Below are 18184 nucleotides of genomic sequence, written 5' to 3'. Positions count from 1 at the left end.
TTATTGCAGAAATTACAGCTATCCTACTTGTCACGCCGCCTCAGGAACGGAATCACCTTCTATTTCTCCTCTACTGACCCCTTAGCATTTCTCAACATGGCTGTGTGTGTATATTTATATAAAATATAAATACCTTTAAAAAATTCATCTTTTTCTCTACTTTCTCATTTTACACCCCCCTCCCCCATCCCCTCTCTTACCTCTCTTTCTCCAGGGGCTAAACTCTTCAGGTGCGGGATCATGTTTAATAACATCTGGTTGTCTGTGAAAATCTCAGAGAGGTTTTCGTGATAGCGTCTCAATAGCTCAGTCCCGTAATCTTCAGGGCTCACTTGCACTGTAAGGATATTAGCAAAACAATAATGTTCGGTAGAACACAGCTCCTTAGGGGCTTCTCCTATGGAGGACCAGGGAGTTAAATGAGAGAGGAGGAGAGAAGTCAGCACAAGGGCACAGTCTCCTCTGGAGAGGAGCTCAGCTCCTGGCTTAGGCCTCGTGCATGTGCTCCTGTTCCGATGTCCTTCAGTCTACACCCCATCACTCGGAGTGCAGGGTCACAGACCATTAAGCCTCTGAAGTCAGTGCCCCGTGGCAGAAGCTAGCGACTGCCCAGTGGGCTGGGGGAGGGGGTGGGGTGAGAAGGGAGTAATTAGAAGGCTTCACCTGTAACAGATTCAGATGAACAGATTCAAGGGGTGTTGTTTATCAAGGCTGAGGTAGAGGATACATGTGGTGGTCAAAACACAGGCAGGCATGAGCCGAGGCTGTGGTAGTGAAGCTGACCCACCGTTCTGTTTACATGCCCCTTGAGCCAATCTGCTAGATGCTCTCTTTTAAGAGGTCATATTTATTTGCAAGTAAAGGAAAATCAACACCATCAGGCATTTCCATTAGCTTTGCTGATATTTAAAAATTTATTCTCCTTTTTGGTCCAATAATTCCGCTTCTGGGGATCAAGGTATTGTCACTGTATAACTTGTGGTGGTTATGACAATGAAGATAATAACAATATTTATTTATGAGTGCCTATTATATGCTAGGCACTGTGCTAAATGCTTTACATATATAATCTCATGGTAGCCACAAAAACGAATGTGACAGGTATCTTTCTTATCTTTATTTCAGAGGAAAGAATGAGGTTCAGAAAGCTTAAGTCACTAGCTCAGGGTTACACAGCTACAAAATGAGTAGTCTTGACAGTCTTAACCATTATGCTACATGTGTACCCAAACAAGGGCATGAATAATACATCATATACATCCTTATGAATGAAAACTACCTAGCCTTAAAAAACAGGATTATAGGGAGGTTTTTGTAATGGGGGAGAATGTTTATATTATACTGTTAAATGAGAAAAATTATACCATTTGGTAGAGTATCTCAACACTGTACAAATAATTGACAGATAAAATATGACAATGTGTAAATATCGATATAATCAAATCGTAGGGTTTTAGGTTTTTTCTTTATTTTTAAAACTGTTCAAGTCAGTATACGTATATATTACTTTTAAAAGCTAGAAAAAAAAGTTCTCACTTCCCAAATATGCTTTTTCTGAAAACCATCTAGTTTCAAGTGCTCTAAGACAGGGGAGAACTGGCTAGAGTGGGTGTTTTTCTAAGGATGGAATATGGACGAACTGAATGGACAGGAGAGGGCTGCTGGAACCAAACAGTACTCAGTGGGAATGGGGAAGTCAAGATTTGAGTTTTTACTGCTCACATTTGTTAACATGATGTGTCAAAATCGTGAGCCTTGTGAGCCCATTTGATGACACGTGACATCCTGGGAAAGCCACACCTGAAGAAACCTGCACCACTGGACATCATGAGGGAGCTTAACAGAAAAGAATGACTCTCAGATTCCAGATCTTAACTCCAGAAATATTAGGATCACTGATTTGTGACAGCTAGTTCCTGTTTTGCAATGGCATTTCTTAACATTATCTTGCTCCCCAGCATGGCACTAAAGCGTGTTTAAGTTTTAATTTTCTGTAGGAGCGGTTCCAGTCCAGAGAGCCAGCAATTAACAATACCTGGGGTGCTCGGCAAAGTGGCTAGTTTCTGCAAATTCTCCAGCAGGAGGCCCAAGTCCGGGAACGCCATCTTCACAGCCTGAAGGACTTTTACCAAACTCTCCGCAGTCAGGGTCCTCTCCTCAGACATTCTGTGCAACAACTTTTCTATCGTCTCCTTGGGTGTTCCGCTCTCACAGCAATTCAGAATCACCTGCGGTGGCAAGCGATCAACCAGACACCAGTTACTGGCAATTCTAGCAGTATCTGTCGCACCACTGGAAAAGCCAGCAAGCTGGTATTACCAGATGCCCTGTCTCCGGGTCCTCCCTCTGCTGGTCTCTAGTGTTACTTTTGTCAAAGTCTCTTCCTTATTCTGCTTCAATAAAAATCCAAAACATTCTCCCAACAAACAGCTCTATGAAAATCAATCTTTCTCAGTGGCAGGTGTGTGTACATTCTTTGCCTCCAACAGTTTGCATTTTGTGAAAATATTCTTCCACTGGGCCTACATGGCAGAGCAAGTAGCTTACATCTAACCTGATTCTTTAGATTCAGTTTGTTCAGACACTAAGACTGAGAAACAGATTGGCAATTAATTAATAGTTATAGCGTTTTTAAATTTCTGGTTAGTAAAGTACACGACAGTGGTATAAGTTGCAATTTCAATGCAATTCTATTATTTTACTTCCTTTTACTTTATTTGTATAGCATTTTGAATACCCAGATAATTTATATATTAGTCTGTGCCCTCCAAAATAAGACTTAAAGTACATTTTTGGATTAGTTTTCTGTGGATTCTTTGCTGTCTATCCTTCTCATTCCCAATGGCCTCATATTCCAGCTCCATTCATCACCCATATCATCATCTGTTCTTCCTGTTAAAGTGTGTTCTGAGTCAAGCGTGCACAGGGCCCAAGCAAAAGGATGAAAAATCAAACAGATGACATCTATCTTACAGATATTTTCTATTACAACAGAACTGTTTCTTGATGGATTTACAACTCAATATGCATAACTTGGCTCTTATGGAACTGATAATGCAGGGGATTATTTCAGTATGTAATCTATAGGTTCACAGTAACTGAATTTTGAGCTTTCCTTTGGGATAGTACCAGATCTCAGGAGAAACTGTCCAGCAGATCATTCACAGCAGCACGCCAGCGGATGCTACTATCCAATTAATTCCCAGTTTAAAATAATTAATTTTGCTATAAAAACAAGTTGGTTTGCCCTAGCTGGTTTGGCTCAGTGGATAGAGTATCAGCCTGCAGACTGAAGTGTCCTGGGTTCGATACTGGTCAAGGGCACATGCCCGGGTTGCGGGCTTGATCCCCAGTAGGGGATGTGCAGGAGGCAGCCGATCAATGATTCTCTCTCATCATTGATGTTTCTCTCTCTCCCTCTCTGAAATCAGTAAGAATATACTTTAAAAAATTGGTTTTATATATGTCAAAGGAAAATTTATATTATATATATTAAATAGATATATTATAAATAAGTTGTCATATTCCTTGTTAGTACACCACATAGTCATTCTCTTTAAGGTCTAAGGTATCTTAGATTTCTACTAAATGAATCATAATTTAAAATTTAAGAGCTTGTATCTAAAACCCATATTGATCTCAGTGCTATCACTTCATTCCGAAGCAATAACCTGATACACAATGAGGAAACCAGTTACTTTAAGAGTAGGAATGGGTTTTCAAGCCAGATAGGCCTAGTTTGAACCCCAGGTCCAAAATTTATTGCCTGTGTGAGCTTGGGCAAGATATTTCATTCTTTGAACCTTATTTACTTCATCTGCAAAAAAGGATAAGTGTACCACCTCTTGCACCATCCTTAAAAGACGTCTAGAATGAAGTTGCTGTTTGGAGAGCCTAGCATAACACCTAGGACATATGTGATTGTGAATAAATGACAGTAGTTACTGGTATTATTAGCAGCAGTATGCACAGTGGCTAAGAGAATGTGCTTTGTTGAGAAGTCTGGGTTCCAGTACTGGCTACAAGCAGCTGTGACTTTGCGTGAGCTGCTTAACCTTCTTAAGTGCCTGTTTCTTCATCTTTAAAATTAGGGTAATGTCCATAGCTTCATAAAGTTGCTGTGAGGTAGAGTTTATAAACTTAAAAGGTGCTCAGCATACTTCTTGGCACACAGCCAATAGTAAGTAAATGGCAGCTATATGATTACTGTTTTTGTATGTTTCCAATCCTGAAGATATTCCTATTCCCATTTTTTGCAGAACCCAAGATACGTACAGATAAGGGCCATGGTGCCTGTGATTAGCATCATTCCATAGCAGAAAAAGGCTCTAAAGGCCTGCGTGCATGTTCCACGTGATGTCAAAACACTGTAGCTATTTGCTGTTGTTTGTTTTAAATATATTTTATTGATTTTTTACAGAGAGGAAGGGAGAAGGATAGAGAGTTAGAAATATAGATGAGAGAGAAACATCAATCAGCTGCCTCTTGCACACCCTCTACTGGGGATGTGCCTGCAACCAAGGTACATGCCCTTGACCGGAATCGAACCTGGGACCCTTCAGTCCACAGGCTGACGCTCTATCCACTGAGCCAAACTGGTTAGGGCCACTGCGGCTATTTGATCAACATTCACCTCTACACACCTACTTTATTATTTTGCTTCAATCTTCGTGAAAAGGAGTAGCTTAATGAGGCTCTGGTGGAACCCCAATCCTAAGAAGTGTTTTTTGTAATTTATTACTAATTTAAGTTCTTCTGCTTCAGCCCTTTCTGTCAAGTTAACTGAAAATGACACAAGAAAATGACAGCATGGTCTGCCGTGCAGCACACAATGAGGCTGAGTTTGGGCTCTCCCTATCAATGCTGTTTTACCAAGATAATGAAACAGTTCGGAGGACACATCCAATTCAGCTATTAAGGAAAAGGTTTGAATGAGTAATCGAATGGAATCACTAAGGGTATCAGGTGCCTCTAGCATAAGCAACTTACTTTGAGTGCCAGAAATTATACTTAATCTGAAGTCTAAGGATAAAACAGGGGTTTAATTTTAATATTATTTTGTGTATTTATTATCTTTTTCTAAGAAGTTTAAAGGAGTTAAAAATTTAAAAATATAAATAATTTGCAAAACACAATTTTGAGATTAAAGATTATTCCCATTTTATATGAAACATTAGCAATACAAGATTACTGAGAAAAAGAAACTCTAGAATCCAGTCTCACTATTCATCCAGTGCTTAGCCATCACACCAGTGATTTGTAAACACTTTCTCCCCTAAACAGTTAAGCCATTTCCCACAAAGAATTGATGCCACAAAAGTTCTCTGTTCCTATTGCTTCCTTCCAGATATAAAAATATTTTTAGCACAAAGTTGAAATCAATAACACCAACAAATACAGTTATCTAGTTGACTTGAGAAGTCATGCCAGCAGTTGTATGAGGATTTTAGTAGCTGGCTGGTGGGAGAGTAAATCGGTATAACCTTCCTGAAGGGCAACTGACAACATATACCAAGCACTTGAAAAATTTTATACTATTTCAAAATCCCACTTCCTAAAATTATTCTAAGGAAAGGATTTCAGAAGTATGCAAAGATTATGTGCCAGGGGGTTCTCTGAAACATCATTTACAACAGCAAAATACTGGGAGCAAATGTCCAACAATAAGGAATTAATGAATTATGGTATGTCCATTAGACAGTACAATACAGCTACCAAAATCCATACTGTAGTAAGGAGATGTATTCACAATACATTAAACAAAACAGTTAAAAAACTGTCTGATAACCCCGTGCAAGGATGACTCAGATGAGAAAAGAGGAGCACACGCCAGGCAGGGTTAGCAGCGCTCGTCTCTGAGTGATGGGATGGCGGGATATTTGAATTTTTTCCTTTCTTTTCTTTTTTCCCCGTTTTCTACAGATGAACAGTATATCATTTCTTTAAAGAGGAAAAAGTGTCATAATAATTACAAATATACCTAGACGCTTCAATTCTTGGTACAACTATTTTATAACAAAAACTCACTGATCCGAGCAGGAATATCCATCCATCCATCCACCCATTTAATGTACAACTACAATGCACAAGGCCGTTGTTGCAAGGATACAGAGGCATGAATCAAGAACCTGAACTTCAAGGTGCTTACTATGTAGTGTGTACAAAAATACTGCAGGGCAAAAACTGCTACATGCCGCAAAAGAAGTTTAAAAAAACACAGTGCTTTATAAATTCAGAAGGGAGGAGAGACACTCGACAGTTACCCTTTTCTCAGTGCCGGGCAGGAATTCCTCTGTGGCTGTTTCCAGGAACTCCATAATAGGTCTCAGCTGGGTTACACACTGGATCAGGTCCTCTTTGTGTTCTAGTAACAGAGCGGACAAGGTCTTTCCCGCTCCTGTGCTCCCCCCTGGGGAGAAAGAGTTAGAGACGCACAAGAGAAGCCAGTCAATTTGAAGAAAATGACAGCATGGTTTGTCAAGAGAGATCTAACAGAATAGCAAAGTGATTCTCGGCCTATTCTGAGGACCCAAATGCAGAATCTCGCTTTTTGGAGAGGAAAATACTTTATTATTCTGTTTAAATTGTATGAAAGGAAAAGTGTTTCATTTATCTGTCGAAACACAAAGCCGCAGAGCCAGCCAGAGGTTAACTTCTGGTTGGCAAGGCCACTGCTTTGTACCGAACCCCAATGAGACAAGCTGCAGCCTTTAAAAGTGCTGTCAGCGAACCAGCTCACCCTGGGCTCTACACATCGAGGAGGGTGTGTGGCTTTTTGAAGGGCAGAGAACACTGATGGCAGTCTCCAACCTCCAGGTGTCAGACTAGTGTAGCACACGAGGGGAGAGAACTGGAGTCTCCAATTTAGCTTGTACATATTTAACATGCAGCTTCCGGAGTTACATGTACAATTTACGTGAAAATCACTTAAGAATAGCTAGGCCACTGAAGAAATGAATCACTGGAGCAAACTTCATAGCATCTGCCCAGAATAACACTGGGCGACCCAGGTGGATGGGTTTCTCCTACCTCTTGGCTGCACGGCTTCCACATCCTCTGGCTTTCCACCTGACAGTGCTGTCTTCACTGCAGGATTAGAATCCTGGTACAGCCTCAGCAGGGACACAACCGTCGGAACATCCAGGCTCTCATCTCTTACTTTATCCAGGATTCTCTGGAATGCTGAATGTCCTTCTGCACCCACAAGACATCCCATCATGGTCTACGGAACACAAGTGCCCAGAAAGAGAGATGAGCCAGACGCAGGAACCCCACGCTCCTTGGGTTTGGCAAGTAAGGCCCTCAGCACTTTCTGACCACTCCTTTTCAGCCTTCCATGCTGGTTACTAGAGTAACTACCATGAACTTATCTTGTCTCTATTTTAAAAATAATAAATTAGATTCAGACACCAATTGAATGCTTAATCCCCTCTAGTCACACATATTCAACCCTTCATGTTTTTGTTAGCTGGCTGACACTCTCTATAGAATGCCTTTTCCCTGATAGCAGTAGGGACCTGAGGTAGGCAGCCTCTAAATGGTTCTCAATAGCCCTGCCTCCAGGCACTCATGCCCTTGGGCTGACCCTAACAACTAAGGAAGGTAATAGGCAAAGATAATGGATGCCACTTCTGAGATGAGGTCACTGTGACTTCCACCTTGCCTAAGTGTGTGCCATCTTTGCTCTGATGCAAGCAGCCATGTTGTGAGCTGACGACTGAGCGCAAAGAGTTAAATTCTCTGGCCAACAATCAGTGAGTGAACTTGGAAGTGGCTCTTCCGAGGCCGGCCAACAGTCATGTGACTAAGCTTAGAGAGACACTGTCGGCAGCCCTGGTTGACACTTTGAGGGCAGCCCTGTGAGACTCTGAGCCAGGGACTCAGCTAAGCTAGGCCTGGATTCCTGACCCACAGAAACCATGAGGTTATAAATGTTTGTTCTTTTAAGCTGATAAACTTTAGAGTAATTTGTTACACAGCAATAGATAACTAAGAGAGACTCACTCATCGCTAATGCCCTGAGTAAACATGTTTCTTTCTCTTTATTTTCCCTTCCTTTAGCACATCATAATTAAATGGCATATAGCTATCTCATTCTATACTTGGCCAGCTTTGTGCACCCGAAGCTCTCGGAATAGCCCAAATCCACCTTTCTCAGCATCCAATTTGTCTGGCATTATCACTGGAGCCACTGGGGAAGAGAAGCTTGCACCAATGGTGGCATCTGATGTGCTTCTCATTATCCTCTCTGCTGTCTCCTCCTCTGCAGAACTACTCAGCAGTGAAATTAAAACATTTGTTAACTTCACTGCTCAGCAGTGACGCTAGGGTGACCATCTGGGAATAGAAGGAGGGGTGGGCTGATGAAAGGGCCAGGAGGGAGCAGTGAGTTGCCTGGATGGCCCTGCTCTCCGCTCTTTCTTCCAGAACCTACTGGGGACCAGTACCAGAGCCAGCGTTCATAAACTGTTACTCCACCAGCCCCCTGCGCTGCCTGGGGCTCCACAGTGGAGTGAGCTCTTTTCTGAAATAGTGTATCTGCCTCAACAGAAGGGTGTCACATATTGCTACAGGCTGGGGCTCATTGATTGCTACCATGTAACAGACTCCAAGACATGAACCAAAACAGAGTTCTGTTCTTTAGCCAAACATTTGGAACTCCTTTGATTCTTAGAGTTAGAGGTACTGTAGCTTAGTAAATTCATATAAATTCATAGTCACATGTGTAATCAAAGCATTTTTATGTAAGTACAGTAAAGACGAGACAGTTTCCTTTCTCTCAATTATATGTGATAAAACATTTAATCTTCCCCTTACACTCAATTCTTTTAACTGAATTTACTTGTTTTCCCAACTGTTAGCCTTCAGGTTTGTTTGGGTTACACTATATTCTTATTTGCTCATGGCACCCCTAAATGCTGAAAGCAGTAATGATACAGACCACCCCAGACTGTGCACATGTGCCATCTACTTACTCCACACATCAGTCCCAGGAGGCATTATCAAGACTAGTTAAATGAGTCAGAGAGGTGATGTAACCCACCCAAGGTCACATGGCAAGTGAGTAGAGGAGTCTGGAAAAAAACAACACTGAGCTCACTGACCTGGCACCCTCTTTACCCAGTTCCATCTCCCAGATTTTGAGTGTGACCAAATCCATTTACACTGGATTCTACTGGACTTCTAGACTCAACATCACTGTGAACACTGTGTAGTAGTATCTAGACAACCTGCAGCCTTCCACTTGGTCTCAATGATTAGTAGAGATTGGTACATAGTAGGTGCTTAATAAATGCTTACCTGAATGAAATTTCCTTGCTATAACACCACTAGCCCTTCTGTCTATGGCAGCATATCTTAGACTTGATAATTAGCACAGAGAAGATCTGGGGAAAAAATGTATTTTCATCTCTCATAGACCTGCAAAGTGAATCCTATTAACCCACTTTTCAAGAGGGTCAGCCTACCTGTCAGTGACACAGTCCACATAGCACAGACCTGCACTTTCTGACAAACCCTCAAAGCAGTGATGTGGCTGAAAACATTAGATTCTCACAGGTAAAAAGACTTGTTTGCCTTTGAAACAAAGCTGAAGGAGAAAAAAATGCTACTATATTCTCAGTTTTGGGAGTCTTTCCAGAACTTTAGGTGAAAAGTGGCTCAAACAGCAAGGAAATCAATAGTAGAAAAGGGAATCTCTTTATTCTAGTGAAAGGCTCACTTTGCTATACACACAATTAAGAAGACAATGAAAAGTTCGAGCGCAAAAGCTGAAAAAAAGGCCTGAGTTTGCCTTTAAATAAAGATTTTACTAAGCTCAGCCAGAAAGCCTCGTAGGTCAGTTCCTGCTTTTTCTAATGGGTGGGGGACAGAACACAAAGACAGGCAGAAGACGCATCCTCATCCCAGCACCCAGCGCACTTCTCCGTAATCAGTTTTGGCTTTGGTTTCACATAATTCAAACAACCCGGCCTCTTCTCATGTTGCCGCAATCATTGCTCAGGGAATGGCTTTGCCACCTTTCATCATTTACCTCAGGAAATAAAATAATCAGGACACTGGTTCATGGTGTCCTTCCTAAACTCAATGCAGGCCAGCTCCCCAGCCTGGATCTGTTTCTCAGAAAAGGTATAGGCTGGTCCACCTCAACCAGAACATCGCTCATAAGCCTTAAATCAAGTCTTACAATGACACATCTAAGGATAAATTAGTTTTTAAATACATTTCAGAGAGGAAGGGAGAGATAGAAACATCAATGATGAGAATCACTGATAGGCTGCCTCCTGCACACCCCCTACTGGGGATCAAGCCCACAACCCAGGCATATGCCCTGTCCGGGAATCGAACTGTGACCTCCTGGTTCATAGGTCGACACTCAACCACTGAGCCACGCCAGCCAGTCCAAGGATTTAACACTGATGTCTTACAGTGATTCCTGTAGTTTGGTGGCTTCTGTGTACATTCCCCCCAAATCATACGTGGCAGATTTGCTTTTAGGACATCCTATAAGGATAGGATCTAGTCTTAGGTTTGTTTTCCTAGCAACCAGCTCAATGTCTGACACATACCAGTTGCTCAGTAAATATTTGCTGAATCAAGAGGAAAGCAAAGAGTAACCCTTGGGAAAAATGGATATTCAGTGACCCCTCAAAAGTTTAAGAAATGTCAGCAGAGACACTGTGACATCTGCCATCAGACACTCAGACACTGTGAGCCATTAATTTTCCAGCAGTGCTTCTCAAAATGTGGTTGAGAGATACCAACCAGCATCCCACAGGGAAGTTGTTAAAGAGGGAGGTGTCCAAGTTCTACCACAACCTAGGAATCAGCCTCCCTGGAAATGTGGTCTGGAGGTATACATTTTAACAAGCCCTCAGTGATTTTTATATGCACTGAACTGTTGTAGAGGTGACGGCCTTGTATGAGACACTATACCTGCAGACCAGGAAGCTACTTCCAAGATGGGAATGGCACCTATTTGAAAACATGACTTGCAAATTATTCCTAAAGTGACAGCAAACCATCTCGTGTGGAGTAAATGGCCACGGTACTAGGATATGAAAAGGCATGAGGTGAAGTTGGTGTATTATGAATGTGGCACAGTAAATAAAACAGTGTGTACAAAATATTAGCCATTATGTTCACAATATATAAAATGTATCTAATTAAACAATTATGAATCTATTTTGTGCCCTAGAAATGTTTTTGGGGAAAGATGGTAAAAATGTCATTGGAGCTAAGATGAAAGTGTTTTGTTTTGGAAAAAGAAAAAAAAAGGCATGAGGTGAAAAGGGGGTTTTAAGATCAACTATGTCTAAAAAGGCTGTGTTAATGTATAACAAACAACAGTTGCACCTACTGAGTCCTTTTATGTGCCTGGCATTTTAGTATCACTTTCATATAAAGAACCTTAATTTCACCAAGATTCTGAGATATAGGTGGTAACATTCCCATTTTACCAATTAGAAAATAAAGGCTTAGTCAGCGGTTCTCAACCTGTGGGTCAAGACCCCCCCTTTGGGGGTCGAACGACCCTTCTTCACAGGGGTCGCCTAAGACCATCGGAAAACACATATATAATTACATATTGTTTTTGTGATTAATCACTATGCTTTAATTATGTTCAATTTGTAACAATGAAATTGGGGGTCACCACAACATGAGGAACTGTATTAAAGGGCTGCGGCATTAGGAAGGTTGAGAACCACTGGCTTAGATGAAGTTGCTCAAGGTCACAGGCTAGAAGTGCTGGATAAACTGTATATCCATACAATGGACACTGCTCAGCAGTAAAAAGGAATGAACATGCAACCTCAAAATAAGTATGCTGAATGAAAGAAGCCAGACCAAAGGAATTCAGACTATATGACTCCATTTCTAGAGTATTCTAGAAAATGCAAATTAACTACAGTGGCAGAAAGCAGATCAGTGCTACCTGGTCATGGGCGAGTGGAAGGAGGAGGAGGAGGGGTTACCAAGGGAACTAAAACTTTTAGAAGTGGCAGGCTCTTCACTATCTTGATTGTATAGTGATGGTTTCAGGTTTCAAGACTTGTCAAACCGCACACTTTAACTAGTATGTGCAGTTTACTATATGTTAATCATACCTCAATAAAGCTGTCTAAAAGCAAGTAAAAAGAGAGAGAAGTGCAGGGCCTAAGAAAGCAGTACCTCCTTAATGCTCTATTTTATTTAATTTAATCTTATGTTCCTGAAATATCTTTTTCCTTTTTCTTTCTGCAGCAGGAAGATTTATTACGGAATATAACAGAATCAATTTTAAATACAACCACCAAATGGTGTGTAGAGCTCTTACTCTAACCTCTAAAACCGAGGAAGTAATAACATAAGCCTATAATGATCGCCAGCAGTGATTCGTGTTCTTTCCAAGTACCAGTAATGCTATTGCCATCAAAAGATTAGGACAAGAATTGGAGGGGAAAATGTTAAATGAGTCCGTACCTGTAAATATTTTTGAGCACCTGTTATGTGCCAGATACTTTTAGGCACCAGTGAGAGGAAAAAAATGCATTAAGACACAATTCAAGGAAGTATAGAGGTATCATTAATAATTTCAGTATTCCTGACTAAGGTTTGATGTTGCTCTCTGCATCCAAACTTAAGAGAGGAAGCCTTAAGAGAAAAAGCAAAGAGGTATGACTATAGCTAGCTATCAAAGTAACAAACTAGTGACAAAATGATGCATTAAACAGTTAAGAGAACATCCAAGTGCAAAAACATAAAACCATAATGTCCTTCAGCATAACTGGTTCAAAGTATACCCAGGTTTTATAACTTGAACCCTCCCTAAGAGAGTCCTCAGGGTTAGCCCAGTCTTGTAAATAGTTTATCTGTTAAGAAAATAATTTAGAGACAACTGTTGATTAACCATGGTTAAAATAAGTACTTGACCTTGACTTTGTGTTTTTTTAAAAAAATTTACTATGCATCAGGGATACATTTAAATATTAGAAGGCATTTACTTATTGGATTAATAGTAACAAAAACCAAACGCCTACAGCAGCATGGGAGATCTCACAACACTGCCCACCAATCGGATGAGGAAGCCTGGGGGGCAGTGTCCTCTCCTCTGCCAGCGCCTCTGGGAAGGGAGGGCTGGGGGAAGGGGAAGCAAGGGGAGTTCCAAAGTGGCCCTGCAAGGTTGTGAGGAATTGGGTTTTGAGGGATCCTATCGGTGGGGGTGTGTCTCACTGAGAATTGAAGAAAAAAAAGGTCGGCTAAGAAACAGAGCCTGATTACCATTTGGCAGCTTTTTGTCAGTTAATTCCTGAACATTTATACATACACTAGAGGCCTGACGCACGAAATTCATGCAAGAGTAGGCCTTCCTTTCCCCGGCTGCCAGCACTGGCTTCCCTCTGGCACCGGGGACGTGGGCTTCCCTTGCAGCCCCGCAGCCCCAGCTTCCTCTGGAAGGTCATCTGGTCTAATTACGCTTTTATTATTATAGATAGATGATATACACACAGCACTTTTACTCTTTGGGAGGCAGTATTAACTCAACATGTATGAGAACAGCTCAAAGTTAGAATGCTTAGTTTGAATTCTTGCTCAGTCTCACAAGCTCTGTGACTTGGCCAAGTTACAGCATCTCCTTAAGATAGTTTTCTCATCCATAAAACAAGGCTAAAAAATACCATAGTATCCACCTTGATGATTTTTGTGAGGATTAAATGAGATAACACATGCTCCAAACATAGCATACTAAATGTTCAATAAATGTCCACCATTCTTGTTTGGATAGCTGAAAATGGCCATTGTAGTCCTAAACATTGGATACAATTTACCAGGTAAGTTTATATTACATCCTTTTTGTACCGGAGGGAATGTTATAATCACTTAAGAATCAAAATTAGTTATAAGGTGGAATTCACCTGTTAATCAAAATACAATTTTGTTTTGAAAGTATCTTGCCTAATACTTTTGCAACACTGCCCTTTAGGGAATAAACGTAAAAAAAAATAGTTTGAAAAAATTGAAACTCTGGGGGATTTTGCATTTTCATATTTCTGTCCTATTTTAGAAGCGGATCTGGTACCCTAAGAGAGAACACGAAACTAGCAAGTAAGACTCAGTACCTACCTCCTTCTGTATACCTTTAATTTCTGAACATTCCTCTAGTTTTTTTAAAACATCCTGGGTAACCAAGAGTGCGTCAGAGAAGATACTTTCATTTTCTAGAAGAAAATTCATCTGCGAGTGTTTTGTCTCATACTCTGAATGTAAAACAAAATAAAAAAATCAGTGATTCATTACTTGAAATGATTTTTAAAAGTTTAAGCTGAGAAGCTTCAGGTCATAGACTGCATTTGTGAGTAATGCAGCACACCAGTTATGAGTAATAAATAGAAAACGGTGTTTCTAACATCTTCCTTCTTTGTGCCATCCTCATCCTGGTTAAAGTAATGGGCAAGTATAAAAAATGGTGCACTGTTATTCCAATATTGCTTTTCTGCTCTGTAGTTCAGCTTCAGATTTTCAACACTCACAAACACAGATACTTTTACAAGAAGAATGCCCTGGTAGGAGTAATGTATTGATTTTTATATCCCATCTAACAGTGGTCTTTGGTAAATTTATCAATGAAACAAAAAAATTCATAAAGGTCATTGAATCCAGTAACTGACGACAGGAGGATAGATTACAAAACAACTATTACACGTGCATTACCTGGTTCTGTGCTGGCCTCCTTTGCCTCACTGGAGGCTTGTACAACAGGGGAGGAAGGACAGACCTCCGCAGTGAGAGGAGTCTCCACTGGCGCGTCTGCATCCCCCTGAAGCTCCTGGGCAGGGGAAGGCCCCACACTCATCTCTTGTGCAACCGTAGGGACGGCTTCCTGCGTCTCGGCCTTCACCGGGGTGGAACCCCCCGGGGAGGAGGAGGCTCTCCCGCACCCTCTGAAGAAAGGACTTCTACTTCAGGCTTCTCCGACTCTTTCCTGAATGACTCCAAGGGTGGCACGGAGACATCCCTCACCACCTGACCCTGCACAGAGCAGTTTACAAGGCTACTCAGGAGATTTTTACAACTAACAGCCACGTCAAACATCTGGAGGCTGTCGGCTAAAGAGATGATTTTGGAGAAGTTGTGCTTGCCCACAGGTAGTTTGCCAGTGTACATCATCTCTAACAAGAGGGCGAACTCCTCGGGGCTCACCACGGATGCATCGATGGAGATGGTGTCTGTGTTGTCCAGCAGGGTTTTGAAGAGGAGGCTGGCAGCGGCCAGGACAAGTTTGTGGGCCCTGAAGTAAATGGTCCCAATGGAAATGGTGCAGTCACAGAACTGCTGCTCCTTGCACAGTGTGTAGAGCTGCTGGAGCAGCTGCCGGCTGTAGTTGGGGAGCTCCATCGGATCGGCTCTGCCGCGAGGCCGTCTCTTCCTCTCTTCTTCCAGAACCTGCTTTGTGAGGATCAGCGCTAGATCCTAGAGAAACCCCAAAAGGCCATGTTAATACTTCACAACACACAGGGAAGTGCCTTGAATGAAATATTAAAACAAAACCAACAAAAGGCCATTCATTCATTCATTAACAAATGCTGCTTAATATGAAGGGGCACTGAGCCAGGTATACAAAATTAATAGTGCTGATAACTATCATGTGTTTAACTGCATGAACAGGACTATACTTAGTGCTTCACCTGCATGATCTTATTTAAGCCTCACAACAACTCTACGGGAAAGATACTACATCCTCCCCGTTTTCAGAGGAGACTGAAATGCAAGGGGCTGAGAGAACCAGCCGAAGGGAAAGCAGCCATTAAATGGCATGCCCATATCTCACTGCCTTCAAAGCTGTATGTGTTCCTGCTATCCATGAGTTCTCAGCCAACTGAAGGAGACAAATATATAGACAGTTATAACACAATGTCCTCATCTTATCCCACCTACTGGCAACATTGCACATGAGTCACCACTGCGCCTCCCTCTAACTAGTAAGTGCATTTCCACTTGCTCCTGCTCTCTGGTTCTCCTAGCACCTCACTAGCCTTCTCAGTTTCCTCTGGTCAGATGCCCTCTGTATCACTTTGACCTCTCAAGTTGGAGTGCTTTAGGACTCAGCCATCTCACCTCCGCTCTTCTCTCTCATCTGATTCCTTAAGTGTGAAATCTCTAAATGCAGACAGCTTTCCGATTTGTATTTCCATCTCAGACCTCTCCTCGGAACTCCCAATGCACACCTTCAACTAGGCACGCAAATCTTCAACTGGAGGCCTGACAGGTTTCTTCAACTTACACCTAAAACTCTCCTGCCATCTTCCCCACTTCACAGCAATTCTGTCCTTCTGGTTGTTCAGGCTAAAAACCTTTGTTTCCCTGTTTCTTTTCATACTCCCTATCCAATCCTTTATAAATCCTGTTGGCTCCACCTTCAAAATATATCCAAAATCCAATCACTTACCACCACCTCCACTGGCTGTACTCTGGTCAGTCCAAGCCACCAACACCTTTTATCTGGATGATTGCAACAGTGTCCTAGCTTGTCTCTGCCCCTTCCTAGCATTCCCCCTACCCTACCCTACTTTTAACCCAGTAGTCAGATTGATCTTCTTAGCACATAGCCGTCATCTTGTCATCTGTTTGCAAAAAGCCTCCATAGTTTGGAGTCTCTCAGTAAAAGCCAAAAGCCTACAATCCCTTCATGATTTGGCTGTCATTGGCTCTCCAGCGTCATCTACACTCTCCCCTCACCATTCTGCTCTAAGCACACTGCCTTCCTTGCTGATCCTGGAACACTGGGCATGCTCCTCCTCAAGGTTTCTTCACATCCGTGCATGGCTCCCTCTCTCCCTTCCACCAGGTCTCTGCTCAAAGGCTATATTATTAGTGAGGCCTTCTCTGATCGTGTTCTTTAAATAGCAACCTCCTCTCCAACCCCAGAACATCCCAGCCCTCCTACTCTATTTTTCATCATAGAATTTATCACATAGTGACATACTGTATTTTAACTGTTTATTATGTAAGCTCCATTATGGAAGGACCTTTATTTATTTATTTTTATCATTTGTTATATCCTAGTACTTAAAATTCTGCCTAACACAATTATTGTTGGTTAGTTGGTGAAATGGATAAATGAATGGAAGAAAATGCAAGGATAGAGAATGCACTTAGAAACCCAGTTTGGAGGACAGGGGAGTCCAGGAATTAGAGTAAGGTTTTGAGTAGGAGCTAGCAGCTGACCTGTCAATAAATAAGTAAATACTGATGAGGTGAAAAAAGTGGGGGGGGGGGGGAAAGGCATTCCTAGCAGGGAAGCCTGTATGAGGCACACAAGTAAGAACACATCAGAAAATGGAGGGAGGAGGATAGGGAGCTGCGGTTATAAGGAGTTCTGTGATAGTGGAAAGGCAGGGACAGGGAGTGTCAGGAGATGAATCTGGAGAGGCAGGCAGGGGTTCTGGTCAGAGAGATATAAGCCATGCTTAGGAGCTCGGAATTATCCTACAGGCAATGAGGAGCCACTGACGGGTTTAAAGGGGTTTAAGCAGGAAAGTCACATGGTCAAATACGCATTTTTAAGTAAGACTTGTACAGAATTTGAGGGGAATAATGCTAGAGACAGGCTCTATTCTGGCAGGAGCTTAGGGAAAAATCAATGAAGGCTTTAACTAGGGAAAGTAGTAATAGAATAGAGGATAAGAGACAGCCAAAAATAGTTAGAAAGTGTAACTGTCATGATTTAGGGCCTGAATGGGTGTGACTCCCAGGTTCCTGGTTTGGTGAGGTGATCCAGATAATACAAGAAAAAGATAGTTAAGTTTTGGGTTTGAGGATCTGATGATGACAGCAAAATTGTGTAACCTCACTTATATAAAGCAAAAAGTATAGTAAAAATAATAGGATAGAAAGACATATGTCAAAATAACACTGGTTGCCTTTGTTAGCAGAATTATGGATAATGCCCTTTCTACTCCTCCATTATTTTTTTTTTTACATTGAACAATTTACCATTTTACATAGTTAGATGTTAGTTTATTCATATTCTCTGCACTGAATTTGAGGTTCTATCCTAAGTGGTTTGCTTCTCTATTTATTTTACAGAAAGCAGCTGATAATTCTGAAGGACAAAGAAGTAAGGAGGCTGACATGAGACGTAAAAGAGTTGAAGCTCTTAAGGTACAGACTGGAAATGGTTTTCTTAGAGAAAATTGAAACTTAG

At 41.7% G+C, this 18184-nt stretch overlaps 1 protein-coding gene across 1 annotated transcript in view; it reads right to left on the bottom strand.

Annotated features, from left to right (window-relative positions):
• Positions 1-18184, bottom strand: part of ZBTB40 (zinc finger and BTB domain containing 40) — a 61876-nt gene that overhangs the window by 17413 nt on the left and 26279 nt on the right. The window contains 7 exon segments of the mRNA XM_023758318.1: positions 201-337; positions 2036-2228; positions 6264-6409; positions 7030-7222; positions 14104-14237; positions 14692-14904; positions 14907-15450. Of these exon segments, the coding sequence (XP_023614086.1) occupies positions 201-337; positions 2036-2228; positions 6264-6409; positions 7030-7222; positions 14104-14237; positions 14692-14904; positions 14907-15375 (1485 nt within the window). The 5' untranslated portion in view covers positions 15376-15450.

This window comes from Myotis lucifugus, unplaced genomic scaffold (genome assembly GCF_000147115.1).
Source record: "Myotis lucifugus unplaced genomic scaffold, Myoluc2.0 scaffold_128, whole genome shotgun sequence".
Taxonomy (NCBI): domain Eukaryota; kingdom Metazoa; phylum Chordata; class Mammalia; order Chiroptera; family Vespertilionidae; genus Myotis; species Myotis lucifugus.
Note: the sequence above shows the minus strand (reverse complement) of the source record. Positions and strands in the feature narration are given on the sequence as shown.